At 46.4% G+C, this 13,658-nt stretch overlaps 6 protein-coding genes across 6 annotated transcripts; 3 read left to right on the plus strand and 3 right to left on the minus strand.

The window, feature by feature from the left end:
* Positions 1-31: 31 nt before the first annotated feature.
* Positions 32-443, plus strand: F9C07_13167 (uncharacterized protein; the record flags this gene model as incomplete). The annotated part of the gene is made up of 3 exons (XM_071507957.1): positions 32-178; positions 247-276; positions 345-443. The coding sequence occupies 3 exons, from the start codon at positions 32-34 to the stop codon at positions 441-443; spliced, it is 276 nt and encodes a 91-aa protein (XP_071367447.1).
* A 2,654-nt stretch (positions 444-3,097) lies between these two features.
* On the plus strand, positions 3,098-4,122 carry agiB (the record flags this gene model as incomplete). Its single annotated transcript, XM_041295804.2, has 3 exons — positions 3,098-3,213; positions 3,279-3,709; positions 3,797-4,122. 3 exons carry the CDS (start codon positions 3,098-3,100, stop codon positions 4,120-4,122), a joined length of 873 nt encoding a protein of 290 aa, XP_041150996.2.
* Positions 4,123-5,363: 1,241 nt separating this feature from the next.
* Positions 5,364-6,933, minus strand: F9C07_2287600 (putative lipase 2 precursor). Its single transcript, XM_041287783.2, has one exon. The coding sequence runs from the start codon at positions 6,810-6,812 to the stop codon at positions 5,469-5,471; it is 1,344 nt and encodes a 447-aa protein (XP_041150995.1). The 5' UTR covers positions 6,813-6,933; the 3' UTR covers positions 5,364-5,468.
* Positions 6,934-8,637: 1,704 nt separating this feature from the next.
* Positions 8,638-10,498, plus strand: F9C07_2224525 (cytochrome P450; the record flags this gene model as incomplete). Its single annotated transcript, XM_071509751.1, has 8 exons — positions 8,638-8,856; positions 8,904-8,940; positions 9,001-9,092; positions 9,142-9,226; positions 9,278-9,571; positions 9,692-9,962; positions 9,996-10,326; positions 10,394-10,498. 8 exons carry the CDS (start codon positions 8,638-8,640, stop codon positions 10,457-10,459), a joined length of 1,395 nt encoding a protein of 464 aa, XP_071367448.1. The 3' UTR covers positions 10,460-10,498.
* A 1,976-nt stretch (positions 10,499-12,474) lies between these two features.
* On the minus strand, positions 12,475-13,077 carry F9C07_13160 (uncharacterized protein; the record flags this gene model as incomplete). Its single annotated transcript, XM_071507956.1, has 2 exons — positions 12,475-12,872; positions 12,936-13,077. 2 exons carry the CDS (start codon positions 13,075-13,077, stop codon positions 12,475-12,477), a joined length of 540 nt encoding a protein of 179 aa, XP_071367449.1.
* Positions 13,078-13,107: 30 nt separating this feature from the next.
* On the minus strand, positions 13,108-13,413 carry F9C07_13159 (uncharacterized protein; the record flags this gene model as incomplete). Its single annotated transcript, XM_071507955.1, has 1 exon — positions 13,108-13,413. One exon carries the CDS (start codon positions 13,411-13,413, stop codon positions 13,108-13,110), a length of 306 nt encoding a protein of 101 aa, XP_071367450.1.
* Positions 13,414-13,658: the final 245 nt, after the last annotated feature.

A 13,658-nucleotide genomic window follows, 5' to 3' on the forward strand; every position in this document is an offset into this window, starting at 1 on the left:
ATATCTCTCTACGCGCTCTAAATCACTTGCCATGCCGACGCTTTCCGGGATTTACACCTCGCTCACAGGCCAAACCTTGGCTATCGACGAGCATGGTCATCTCAGTATCATCCACAACGACAAGCAGAAAACTAAACTGCGTGCAGACGCAGAGTTCTGGCTCTGTGAGGATGATGGAGTCAGTACTTTGGCTGTAACCCCCCACTGTCGCTGGAGAGCCCTGTACTAACTCCTGCCTTTTGCCAGAAAATCGGGAAGTTCGGATCTCCTAAGAAGGTAGCTTTCCCCACCATATCCTGATTTGCAAATCATTGCGACTAATCATTGCTAACTTGTTTCCACAGGTTACTCTGCACTTGCAGGGGAAGAAATACCACATCTGGGTGGAACCGCGCGGTTTTAGCGATGGTGCTTACGAGGCATGTAATGTGAACTTAATTTGAACACTTCCCTTTCCCAAAGAGTCCCTTCTTGGTATTGCCTTTTCCTGTCTAGCTTCGGTGCATAGCTGACTGAGGGTGATCCATGGGAACAGTACGGACTAATTCCGATCGAACCCGATGGCCAGTATAGCAACCAATTTCTCGCCCTGAATGAAGAGGGAAATCAGCTAGAGATTCTGCAGTCCTGGACTGATGCAGCCAAATTTCGATGCATGGAGTGATTTCGGGGCATGATCCGGTCGATCGATCTTATTTCATTGGATGTAGGGCAAGCCCGCGTCTGCACGGTTGCCCTGGACTCGGACTATTGTTCCTACGAAAGTATATTATCAGGGAAAAACAACCATTCCAATAAAAAGGTTGTCAGAATAGAATGTGTTCTTATTATACTTTCAATAGTGTCAGCTCTACAAACTTTAAAAGACAACTATGAATTTATAATTTTTTTTAATCTTTTTCGCCTACTTTTGACTTGTTTCGGAAATTCTCAAAATCGAGGCTGCAAGACGGCGGTGCCAAGAACTGTACCTCAAGTCAAGATATGTTGATGGAGACTGCATAAACCAGGTTTGGCTGAACAGAATCAAGGAAAGTGGGGATCGCGCTTGACGAGAAGACTCAGATCTCGATCGATCGATCATCTGACATATACAGTAAAACCCCGTTATAAGCATCCAATTCAGCAAGCCCTTCAAATTGCTTATATCGGGGGATTGCTTATAGTGAAATTTCTATATAGACTAGTAGAAACCAGGATTTAAGTAGTATATACAATTGGTTGAAATGACCCACTACACTCCTTTATAAGCCATTTTGTATGGTAATCAATTGCGGATACTCAATTAGATTGCTTATAACGCGTGAATTCCCTATATCAGGGTTGCTTATAACGGTGTTTTACTGTACCAAGCCAACGTGAAAATGAGAAGGAAATTGCGAAGCGCATAACATAAACAGCGGAGTGAGGGAATTCCATATCACCATCGCTGAGCTGAAATTCCTCACCTACAATCGGTAGTCTTGTGGCTGAGTTCAATGATCTACCAAAATACTAACCAAATCGGTAACTAAGGCGATTTAGCTTTAATAAACTAACTTTTAGCTTTTTTTTTTTTTTTTTTTTTTAGCCAGAAAGCCCTCGGAATAGCGGCGATCATGTTTCTATTCAGCCAGCCAGTACATTCCCCTTTGGTGTATCCTTGCCAGTTCACTAGGTCAAGATAGGCTTGTTGCGACCAGATGTGGTTTTTATGACAAATTGATTGAAAGGCCTTCAGTCAGCCTCCTGGCAACATTCCCTTGTCTGACATTCATTGCGTTCTTTGAGCATAGGGTTGTGCGGATAGTAGAGTATATCCTGTATTCCTTAGATCGGATACAGTTTCATTGGATGCATGTAACGCCATACTCAGGGTCAGTGAGCTCAGGGGCCAATAGACTATCTCGGTAAGCAGTACAGGGAATATCACTAATAAGGGGCCGGACGATCTCGGCCCCACCGAGCAAATCACGCGGCGGAAAATATGCTTGAATCATATTCTACTATTTCATGCTATGTTATTCGTTCCGTCTGCAAGGCCATACAATGATGTAAAGGTCCACACCGACCTTTCTGATCCAAATTAGGTAGAGCCACAGTCTCAGCGGCTCGTCTCCCTCTCGAGCATACATGAGGTATGTCATGAATCCAGCCGGAATCGCCGTGGGGGGTCTATTCGAGGCGCGTGAATCATGACATCCTCTGGGACGGCTCGAACGAATATGGACATCCTTCATCGACTCTAGTACACATCGCTGCATAGGGTATGTCGGAGGATCTTTCTAGTTAAGATGTGCGGACGTTGATCTCAGGCGAAGAATGTAAGCGCAACGAACAGAGTCTGCGCGATTTCAGAGTCAAAGTCCCTATGTGTAAATGCAAGCTCCTTACTTCGGCATTCGTGGTCTCACCGGTATTTCGAAAAGATAGTTGATGACACACCGTTGACACTTCTGGAAGTGTGACAAGATCAAGTCGATGCTCCAGAGGGCCATAACCATACACTGGGTGATATTTTACTCAACTTAGTCTGTAATGTCTACCTGTGTCTCCTCCTTCACGCTTATTAACTCACCTTTGCAAGCCCTAGCATCCTGACTCCCAACCATGGGATCACTTGGAGAGGTAGAGCCATCGGCTCCCAGCAAGAGTCTCTGCCGTGAAGACCCTGGCATTAATCTTACCAGCACACTATCCAGCTATGTTCAGCATCTCGAAAGGGAACGTGCCAAATTACCATCGTCGAAGGCGCAGGCTTGCCATAATGCCGCGGAAAAGTCGAACATTGTCGCGCTCTGCAATAAGGTCATCGCGATGACCATGGACCCGGAGATGTATCTCTTCACCACGTCCTTACAGGTACGACAGCTGACCATAGTGTGATAATATGAGCTCACTTATTTCCCTACGCGCCAGTTTCACTTCTGCTCGTGCCTGAAAACCGCGGTTGATCTTAGAGTTCACGAGCACGTTCCCCAGCATGGAGCAATCGCTGTCCAGCAATTAGCTGGGGCCGTCGGCGCCGCCGAGAAGCTGTTAAGTAAGTGCAGGACACATACATCGTAGGACCTCGGAGCTCGAAGTTAACCTAACATGCGGATTAACAGGGCGAATTATGAGGATGCTGGTGAGCAAGAGCATATTTGCCGAGCCGGAACCCGGATACTATGCCCACACCCCAGTTTCCCTAGTTATCTGCGCGCCAAATATGCCGGATCTTCTCAGCCACAGGTATTTCCTACATATAAGCTCACTTGTAGTTGGCAATGAATGCTAACTCCCTGCACGTCGAGCAGACTAGAGGATGGGTTCCGAGCTGCAAGCCGGCACGCAGAGGCACTCGCAAAGTTGCAATATCGGGATCCAAACGCGAAGGATGTTCTTGGCTTTCAACTTGCCTTCTCGACTACCAAGAGTTATTGGGACTATGTGGAGGAGGATGACCCTGAGTGCGGACAGCGGTTTTCCAAGGCGATGCGGGCAGTGACAGTCAACAAACTGGGTGATGTTCCGAAGCTGTATCCGTTTAACAAGCTCGTCGACGATGGCGGAATAATCGTTGATGTTGGGGGTGGAATGGGACAGGTCGCACAGAGTATTCTCTCCCACTGGCATGGACTCGGGCTGAAGTGCATTGTTCAAGACAAGTTTGCATCCAAGAGCGGTAGCACGCATCCCGACTTAGAGATGCAAAGCTATGACTTTTTCAGCCCACAGCCGGTTAAAGGTGTGGCAATTCCCTGTCCCCCAAGGTCTTCACGTGATTATGATAGAGAAGAACCATAATACTTGTCTCTAAACTCACTGGTTTTAGGATCTGCGGCATATCTCTTCCGTCATATATTCCACGATTGGCCGGACGATGCCTGCATAACGATCTTGAAGAATACTGTAGAGGCAATGAACCCTCACCAGAGCCGAATACTAATCTGCGATCAAATCATGGAAGAAACAAATCCTTCCACAGCAGCCGTGCTTTACGACATCGATATGATGTGTTTGTACGGCGGCAAGGAGAGAACCTTGTCAGAATGGGAGGAATTGTTGAAGGCTGCAGACCAGAGGCTGGAAATTAAGAACGTATTCAGGAGCCCGAATCAAGTCTCGGGTATTCTTGAAGTACAACTTTGCTGCGATTAGTTGATGTGGGTTTGAAAGCTGGTGGTTAAAGAGATGCCGAGCAAACGGTACGAGCCTTGGATATTTTGTCTGTTCATGGGGAGCCTAATATCTCTATTACTGTGATGCCTATTATAGCGAGCTATTTTGAACCATAATAAAAGAAATAAGGATGAAAAAATGGAAAAAGAACAAAACAATAAGCCGGTCCATCTATAACTTGAGAATTTTCACGGCCTACCTTTGTTGAGAGGTGCCTGAGGCATCTAGTCTAGCCCTAAGGCTATGGGGTGGCTCTGCAGTGGTAACTTGCGCTCGTTTGAAATTTTTCGTACCAACCGGATAAGTTTGGATCAACTTTTCCATCTGCTAGTCTATGTCCAAATACGGTTAGACCTACCCAGTTAGGCAGTATGTACTGGGTTCAATCAAGCACGGGCCAAGGCCAGCGGGCTAACTTTTAAGCTCAACCCGTCAGGAAGCTGTCCCAGGCCAACTACATATACATAGAGTGAAGATAGTGCACACTAGTAAAAGACTAGATCTTGTTAAGCTATTTGGTGACTACAGCAGTATAAATTGACTTTGCCGAATTTTGCGCAGAATTATAGATTTGTATAGTTGTGTACAAAAGTTAAGGACCCTTAGTCAAGGACATGGAAAATATATATCTTGCCTTGGTATAACAGGATTCGCTTGATGTTGTTCTTGGGATTTAAGAATCATGATTGAGCTTGGTCTATCAGTGCTCCTTGTGAATACTATTGATTAATTAGCCTTCAGCAGTTCTTTGGCTTGTCTCAGTGATATACTGAGGTTGAAGTTGCACCCCATGTGGAACATTGCAGGTGCTGATGGTGTTTCGGATCCGAGACGCCGGATCCGAACTCCCGAAGCACCATCAGCAGCATTATCTCCGAGGGCGGAATTCCGCGTCGCTGCGCGTGCGGAGCGCGTTCGGGTACAGAAGCTGAAAATATCACTTGTTACCATATATACAGTTCAGTGAGTTTTAAAGTTAGTTAATATAGAACACAAGTTTTTATATAATAATCCTACTAGTCTACCGTTCACTGCACTTCATTCAGTTGAATGCCAACTAAGAGTAAGGCTAACTGTGTTTTCATTATTATGATGCTTGGCTTTGCATGATTAGAAGCACAAAAGAATTTTTAAAGATATTGAACAATTATGGATCAATTCAGTGCAATGAAGGCACGATAGTACCATAAGAGTCTTATCATAAGACTCTAGTATATGTACTGCACATGTATACTCTTTTGCGAGAACTTTCGAATCCCAGACCAGCCACCCAGTACCACAAAGGAGCGATAAGAGGACGAGATGATGCATAACCCAGTACTTGGTTAAAGGAGAACTGTACCGACCACATCACTAGCGACACCCTCAACGGTGGGCACTACTACTCCCAGACTGCCCGGCTCGGAGATCGGCAACAACTCATCAGTCCACGAACAATTAGTCTCCGCAGCCTCGCCATCCATCCTCTTCTCTAGCCAAGCAAACGCTTCCAGAAACCCATCAAGCTGTAAAAGTACATGCTCATGGGTCAGAACATCCTTATAGTTGATCACCGTGCCGCCAGCACAATACCGCGACACAATAATTTCCGTAGAGCTAACGGGGCTGATCTCATCAAGCGCGCCCTTGTACACGAAAATCGGCATCTTAGGCGGTATCTGTCCGAGGTTGTTATCCTTTAAGGCCTGCTGCATCTGAGGATAACTTAGGATGCTGGGATCCTTGAAGTAGGAGAAGAGATCCTGGAAGGGGTATTCAATGATATTTGCCAAGAAACAGTTATGGTTCGCATCGTAAAACTTTGCCTTTTTGCTTTCGACGAGCTGCTCCTCAAACAATGCTGCGATGTCGGGGTATTCATGCGCTATGCCGTTGATGCCCCCGAAGTTTAGCCCCACAAATGGACCCTTGTTAACTGTATATGTGACGACCTCAATATCGCCGATAAGCCCTCCCAGCGCTGCGCCAACGATCATGTCTAGATCGGGAGCGTAGGTTGGCTGGAGTTCAGCGGCGAATCCGGTTGCCAGACTTCCTCCGGAATAACCCCACATAGCGACGGATGCGTTGGGAGAGACTGTAGTGAAATCTGAAGAGCCAAGGACGGCTCTAATGCCATCTAGAACTGCATGTCCAGCGCGACGATTCGCCAAGAAGGCGGCCTTGGGACCCTCGTGATCCGGCAGACTCACAATCCAGCCCTTTTCCAGCGCAGCTCTGAATAGGATCGTATGACTCTGGATTCCCGTTTTGGAAAGGATATCGCTGTCGTCTATGCCGGTTTGTAGGGTGTATGATGGGGCGCAGTCGACGGAAGATGAATCCTCTGGAATCTGATACGACAGGAGTCTCGAGGTGTTCGCATTTTCTGGGACAAGGACTGTGGTGACTGTTGCTGTGGCATTTGCCCAGTTGTCGGTGGATCGGTACAGTATTTGGTAGGCAGCTGCTAGTTTGATCTTTATGGGGTCGATAAGTGCTATCGGATTTGGCACCTCTCGGTGTCGCAGGATGGTTCCTGGTTGTGTGTTCTCATATCCTGATGGGGGTTCGTAGAAGGGGTCTGCACTGGGAGGGGTGACTGTGGCCCTATTGGCAAGACTACCAGGGTAGGCGAGACATGTCGTGAAGACGAAGAAACACAGTAGAAGTGGCCCTAGACCAAGCATTTTGAGGATGTGCAGAACTGCACGAGCTAGTTCTCTATACTCGGAAAATCATATATAACTGGACAAGGGTAATGGTTCTTAATTAGATAACATTTGCTGATATCATCCTGGGCAATATAGAAACAGCAGCTGCATAGTGTTGACGACCTTGCATGTATTTACAGTGTTATACATTCCATTCCAGTCCATGTACTCCATATACAATGATAGCAATGTAAAAACTAGTGAATGAATCGGACTTGACCAAGGATCTGCGTTTTCCTGTCTGATATGTCAGAGACTTTGAGTTCAGCCACCTTTTGTATTGACTGGCCCCCTATTAGCTAGATATTTGACTGTGTAAATGATTTCCCAGATGTGGATAACTATCAGGATGTTTTCATACAGTAAAATAAGGAGCGGATAGGAAAAGGAAATGATCAACATACCTTCTTATCCCTCGGGTCCAGATATTGGCTGGCGTGTTCCGCTACTAATGAACATCAATAGGAAAGATCCACAGAGCAGCGGAGAAAGGTATGCGTATTGCGAATCTCGCGCTCTCATGATCGACAGGGTTACATTACATAGACCAGACACATATGTCTACAGTTGGAGTTCAGGGTGTAGGTAGAGACTGTTCTCGAAAAGACCGACATCAATACGCGCTAACCGTATTGGGACTTCTAGAATTAGAGTTAGGAATCATTCTTGACCTGATCCCTTCCTATCCATTGGGTATGGAAAAACATTCCGTAGGATAAATACACACCCTGGATTGGTGCGCGATGACCTTGGGCGAATTTACACCTGGTGACCATCTAAATCCTAATTCCTGGACCCCTCATGAGGCCATGGCGAGGTCTAATCCTGGTTCCCTTCGGTCCAAACGTCGGATTGCACAGCTGGACATCTGCATATAACCACTGCCTGAATGCAACAGAAAGGTTTCTTTCCTTAATCTATTGAATGTTTGTCAACAACTCGCCCCACCTCTTTTGTCTCTGTTACACGAGTCTCGTTTACAGCAGCAATTGTGCCCCTCAGTTAAAGCCGCACGAGAGACATTTCCTACAAAGGCCCCCGGATAAAAGTCCCTACTAGTCATGGACTGTATCGCTGTTGCACGTCAAGCCAGCCCTCACTACCCTATGGTTTTGACAGAATTCCTCAGTGGTTGACAAACTTTCGTAGATATATGGGAATGTCAGAGAGTTGAAACAAACAAGGCTCTAAATAACAGAAAGCCTAGTCGATAGGAGAAACCATCTCTAACAGAGGGTTAGTGCGGGAGTAAGGCAAACCAACTAGTCACAGAAAGCATGCGTTACTGCACACAAAACGCACCATAAATCTTGAAGCTTACATAAACCTGCGATCAACCGAGTCGTACCCAACGAGTCGTTAGTTCCCGGCGAGGTTGTATCTGCCGAATCGTAGTTACTTTAGGGGTGGCTTTAGAAATAAGCCTCTCTCTTGAAAGCCTCAACCATTAATCGGACTCTGAAACAGGAGTTGTGGTGCTGATATTGTTCGGATGGCAAAGAGATCCGGTATCCAAAATGTGTCTACACTTTACCTCCGTTCAATGGCTGATGGCTGAATGATGTAGATCCGGCTCCCGTGAGATCTGTGGCTATTGCCCAGCACCTTCACATACCCATCACGTCCATCTTCCGAATCGCCGAATCAACGTAGACCCGGATCTACAACACGGAACTCCGGAGAGGTTCGAGAAAAATCATCCTCTGAATGCAGAATGGTTCGCATCGTAGTGCAATGTTAAAAGATGAAGAGCACGTACTTCCCATCTCAACCTCAGGCCTGGTTCCATCATTATCGAACTATGGAAGTACAATACATTCTGGAGATTTTGCACAACCTTGAAGCAGCCATTTGGGCTGTTCTCATCTTCATAGCCTTCGTCTTGATTTCTCAGGCTCACTACAAAGCCCAATTAGCCAAACTCCCCACCTTTGATATTGACGAAGGCAACGAGAAATGGAGGCGGACGTATTTGAAATCCGCACGAAGGCTCTATCAAGAGGGATACAAAAAGGTCAGCGTCTGCCTTGGGCTCTCAGTATCACATACGTGCTAATAACCTGACAGTTCAAAAACCAAGCCTGGATCATGCCAACTTCAGACGGTACAGGGACACCTTGATGCACCTCACAGTGTTTTAAATACTCACTATCGTGCATTTCAGGCCGTAAAACCGTGGTTGTCCCTGGTCAGCTTCTATCAGAGTTGAGCAAACTACCTGAAACTGTTCTCAGTTTCCCCACCGCAATTAACAAGGTTGGCTACCCACTCTTACACACACATGTCAGGTGTTAATATGACAAAGGTATTGGAGGTTAAATACACCAAGGTAGCTCCCGATGAGCCACTTGCACCATATTGTATCAAGGCCGATTTGAATCCTGCTTTATGTATTGTCTCTACAAGATTCATCACGGAAGCTAGTCTCTGACAATAATTAGCCCGGCTGAACCCCATTATCTATCGGGAGGTTGAAAACGCTCTAGAAGAAAAAATCCCACAATGCGAAGATTGGGCACCGGTATTCATTTATCAGAAACTTGTGAATACAGTAGCGAAAGTGTCTGGGAGAATATTCGTTGGCGCGGAGCTTTCCCACAACAAAGATTACCTCGATACAGCGATCAACTACACCATCGAATTGGGCAATGCAGTACAAGCTGTCAAGAAAATGAAGCCCTGGCTTCGGCCCTTCCTGGCATGGAAGCTTCCAGAGGTCCAACAACTCAATAAGCGTGAGGAGATGGCAATACGATTCTTAGAGCCGATTATACAAGCTCGCCGCGAGGCCTCTAAGGATCCAGATTACCAATAGCCCGATGACATGCTGCAGTGGTTCTTGAATCGCAGCGAAGATTATAAGGTTCACTCCACAAGACGCATCGTGAAAATGCAGCTTCTGGTAATATTCGCCGGGATCCATAACACGACGGTGACTGCAACCAACGTCTTATATAATCTCGCCGTTTCTCCCGAGTACATGCAGCCTCTGCGTGAAGAGATATGCAAGGCAATATCAGACAATGATGGGACGCTCACTTCACGTGCACTGCAACAGATGGAAAAGCTTGACTCGTTCATGAAAGAGACAATTCGCTTCTACCCGCCAGAACTCACCTCCTTCTCGCGCCAAACGGTCCAAGGCATTAAACTCTCCAGCGGCCAATACATCCCACCAGGTACATCCATCGAAACACCATTACAGGCCATATATCAAGATGATAGCAACTATCCCGACAGTGATACCTTCGACGGTTTCCGATTCTACAAGATCCGGCAGGGCGGTGGGGCAACTGTACACGCTCGCAATCAATTCGTCACGTCCAACGAACAGAATCTCGTCTTTGGATATGGAAAGCATGCGTGTCCAGGAAGATTCTTAGCCGCTGCGGAGATCAAGATGATCGTTTCCAAAATACTTTTAACCTACGATTTCAAAAATGCGGACGATTGGACGGAAAGATATTCGAATTATGAAGTTGGTCGACTAGTACGCCCCCCCCACTCCCCCCCGCCCCCCAACCACTGCAGGTGATGTATCAGCTAACGATCGATAGAATATGCCTGAAACGGCCATTCCACTGCTCTTTAGGAAGACAACGGCACAAGACAGTAGTTTGTGAATATAGGTCTGTGAATATAGGCAGTAGGTATGCGGAAGCCACGACGTGTTAATCATGGTTCGATCCACTTTCCAAGGATCCCTTAGGGCATCTTGTGAGTTGCCAACTACTTGTTCATTCTTTTGGGTGCTAAATGCGACGCTCGGTTAGTTTACTATTACTATTTATTATTCTATCTTTAGTTTTTATTCTTGAGTATTGCCTGGACGTGATTTGCTCCAGGCAACAAAAAAAACCTCTCAGCCACCTGTTGTTCGGGACAATATTGTGTAGTAACGATCATTTCCCAGGTTTATAAATCACGCATAGTCTCGGTTTCAATAACGATCGTAAGATACGATCGTCTCTTAGGTCTTATGGCCAGAAAGTGACGATCAATACTGTAAGGGGTAATCAACCAGATCCACGAGGAATCCACAAGTGGGTCTCCATATGTGAGTAGGATTGGGCGATGTTTCTGGTAACTGTACCGCTACAATAAGGAGTTTAACAAAGCCTTCAGAATGGCTTAAAGGTTTTGCCGCTATCATAACATAACCGGTACGCAAGTCACCAGTCTATTGACTTCCATATAAAATGGAACCTTTTAGGGTTCTTAGTAACTTCTGAGTACCATAGATATAGATTGATGCTAGGTGGAGGAGTATATACACCAGATGCCATACTGTAAGTTGGAGTTTCGAACTATGCTTTTCTCATAATTTCGTAGTAGCTGCGCTAAGAGAACCTTGAAAAGGTTGAACTGCCTTTATTCACTTGCAAATTCATTACATATTGGAAATCCTGTCTTAACAATCTCTGGTCAATGAGAAATTATGATCACAAAAGGTGTCATGAACAGTAGATGGCGGGACGCTTAAACTACTCACTGACTGGTTACATTGGTGTTTTGTAGTAGTATATATGTCCATCTTACAATATATTGCTTGTCTTCTCAATGGGGTTTCTATAATTCAGTATTGAACCTTAGAAAGCTCTGAGAGGTATACTGTTATCAAACAATAAATTGTCTTTCTTTTCGCATCTCTTTTTTGTTTTACATTGTTGTTCATTCTTATTTGTCATGGAAGTATGCCAGGATCGACAAAGAAGCCGTTCATCCTTTTAAATGTATATAGATTGTTCTAGAAGACAGATGTTGGTGGTTGCCAGTAACAATCATTGTGCTAAGGCAACCAGACTACTGCGAGGGGGGTATTTGTAAGATATCCCCACCGCCGAGCATATCCCAGCTATCGAGATCAAGAGATCCTGCAGTACATGGGTCTCTGGGGTCGTCAACGACAGGTGGATTAAAAATAGGCAGTGATCTGGGGAGATTAGGATCGAAATAATCCCCAGATTGGAGACCAGAAAGGTCAAGAGTCTCTGCATTTCCGGTATTACTGAAAGAATCCAAGGATGAGTGAGTGAAGAACGGTTGGTTGTCCCTATTTCCACCCATGATGGGTACCGTTGAACCCGGACATACCATCGTCTGCTCCTTTCGGTAACCCTCTGTAGGATAGAGGTAGGGTGATGAATATAGGGGATTTGGAGGATGCTGCATTGTCGACTGGGAGAAGAGCCTAAGCTGAGGCCATAATGTATCAGGTACCAAGGCTGAGTGCCGACGGGCTGCGAAGGCGTGGGACGCGGTAAGGAAACACTTGGTGGAAGAGTAGGTGCGAAAGAGCGGATGTCGGCACGTATGTACGGCGCCAGATCTGGATATTGGGCAATGAAATTGGCCTGCATAGAAAAGTTCGACACATCGGTAAGAGCCTGCTCGAATTCGTTGGTCAATTCAAGGTCGTTGTTATTTGGTTTCACGCGAATCAGCGGCTGATCTGGTTTAAAGCCCGCAGTTCGGACCTTAAAGCCGAGGATCAGATTGCGTATCAGGGTTTCCATCTCATGCTCTTTCCAGGTCATCGATAGGCGCTCACGTAAACGGGGCCTATTTTTGGAGGAGCTCGACTGGTTAAAATTACTCAACGCTATACTCGTTTAGTAAACTCACCACATGATGAAGTCTAGACATCCGGGATGGTGGTGGAGAAGCCGTGCGGGTGTCGGTCGATACCAGCAGGGGCATCGAGCGAAGTTTTCGGAAGATGGGAAGATAAAAAGCTGCGAAAATTACGGTAAGCCTTAATACGGGAAAAAGGCGAAGGGAAGCGTACCAGCAGATGTCGGAACTGGGTCCAGAATATTGCAATCATCTCGGCGTGAGAACGACAGCAATCTTGCCACGGCGCCATGATTCTATAGGCCAGATAGGCAGTCTTCCGGCGCACTACATCTAGAGGGCTCAGTGGCAGCAGTGTCTGCTTTTCGCACGGAAGGGATGCGCCTGTATCACTATCACCCACGAGGAGGCCCAGAAGCCTTTCATTGAAGTCAGAAGAAAGCAACCTTTCGTGCAGGACATCTAGATTTGATTTATCAGATACGAAGTACAAAAGCCAATTTGGAACTCGGTTCAAGTTCTTACCATGCGCGGCATATCCCTGCGCCTTGAAGTGTTCCGCTAGGAACTGCAGACCATCGTTGAGTCCCATAGAGTATTTCCAGGCCATTATGGCCTCCGTAAAACGATTGATAGACATCCCCGACTCTTCACTGTTCTTAAGCATGTCTGAGATAGGTAAGAAAATGGAGGGGCTCTACGCGAAGGTTCTGCAGAGGTTGCTTCTCTGTTCAACAACAGGAACATCCTGGTTGGAACCGGAGGGTGCCTCCAATCCCGAAGATGTGAGACAGGGGTCTGGAACGCCTGGAAGGCCGGTGACGCCAGAGACTAGAGTGTCTACTCTCCCAGGTCCTTCATCTAACCCCAGACACTCTTTTGAAGCCAAATAAATTTGCTCAAACTTAGCTTGGAACGTTTTTACTTTTGCCACCAGGGCCTCATTCTCGGCTAGAGTCCGCTCCACCAGAGCTTTGTGGTTGCCGTCCATGAGAAGTTCCATTTTTTACTTAAAGGCTGCAGCAGTCTGCTTTGACGGCTCCCGCATCCTCCTCTGGGTGATCCGGTCGGCCTGGCGTTTTCGCTCTAGTTGCCTGTCGTTGAACTTAAGTTTCCATGACTGGTTCGATGTGGTAGTGGAAGAGGCTGGGTTGTCTTCCTCCGAGGGACAGGTAGCCTTGCCTGCGTTCGCTGATCTTCTCTTAGGTGACATGTTACTTTGTACCCTTAACGATACAGGGGTGGGAT

The sequence above is a fragment of the Aspergillus flavus genome, chromosome 8 (genome assembly GCF_009017415.1).
Source record: "Aspergillus flavus chromosome 8, complete sequence".
In the NCBI taxonomy this organism is placed as follows: domain Eukaryota; kingdom Fungi; phylum Ascomycota; class Eurotiomycetes; order Eurotiales; family Aspergillaceae; genus Aspergillus; species Aspergillus flavus.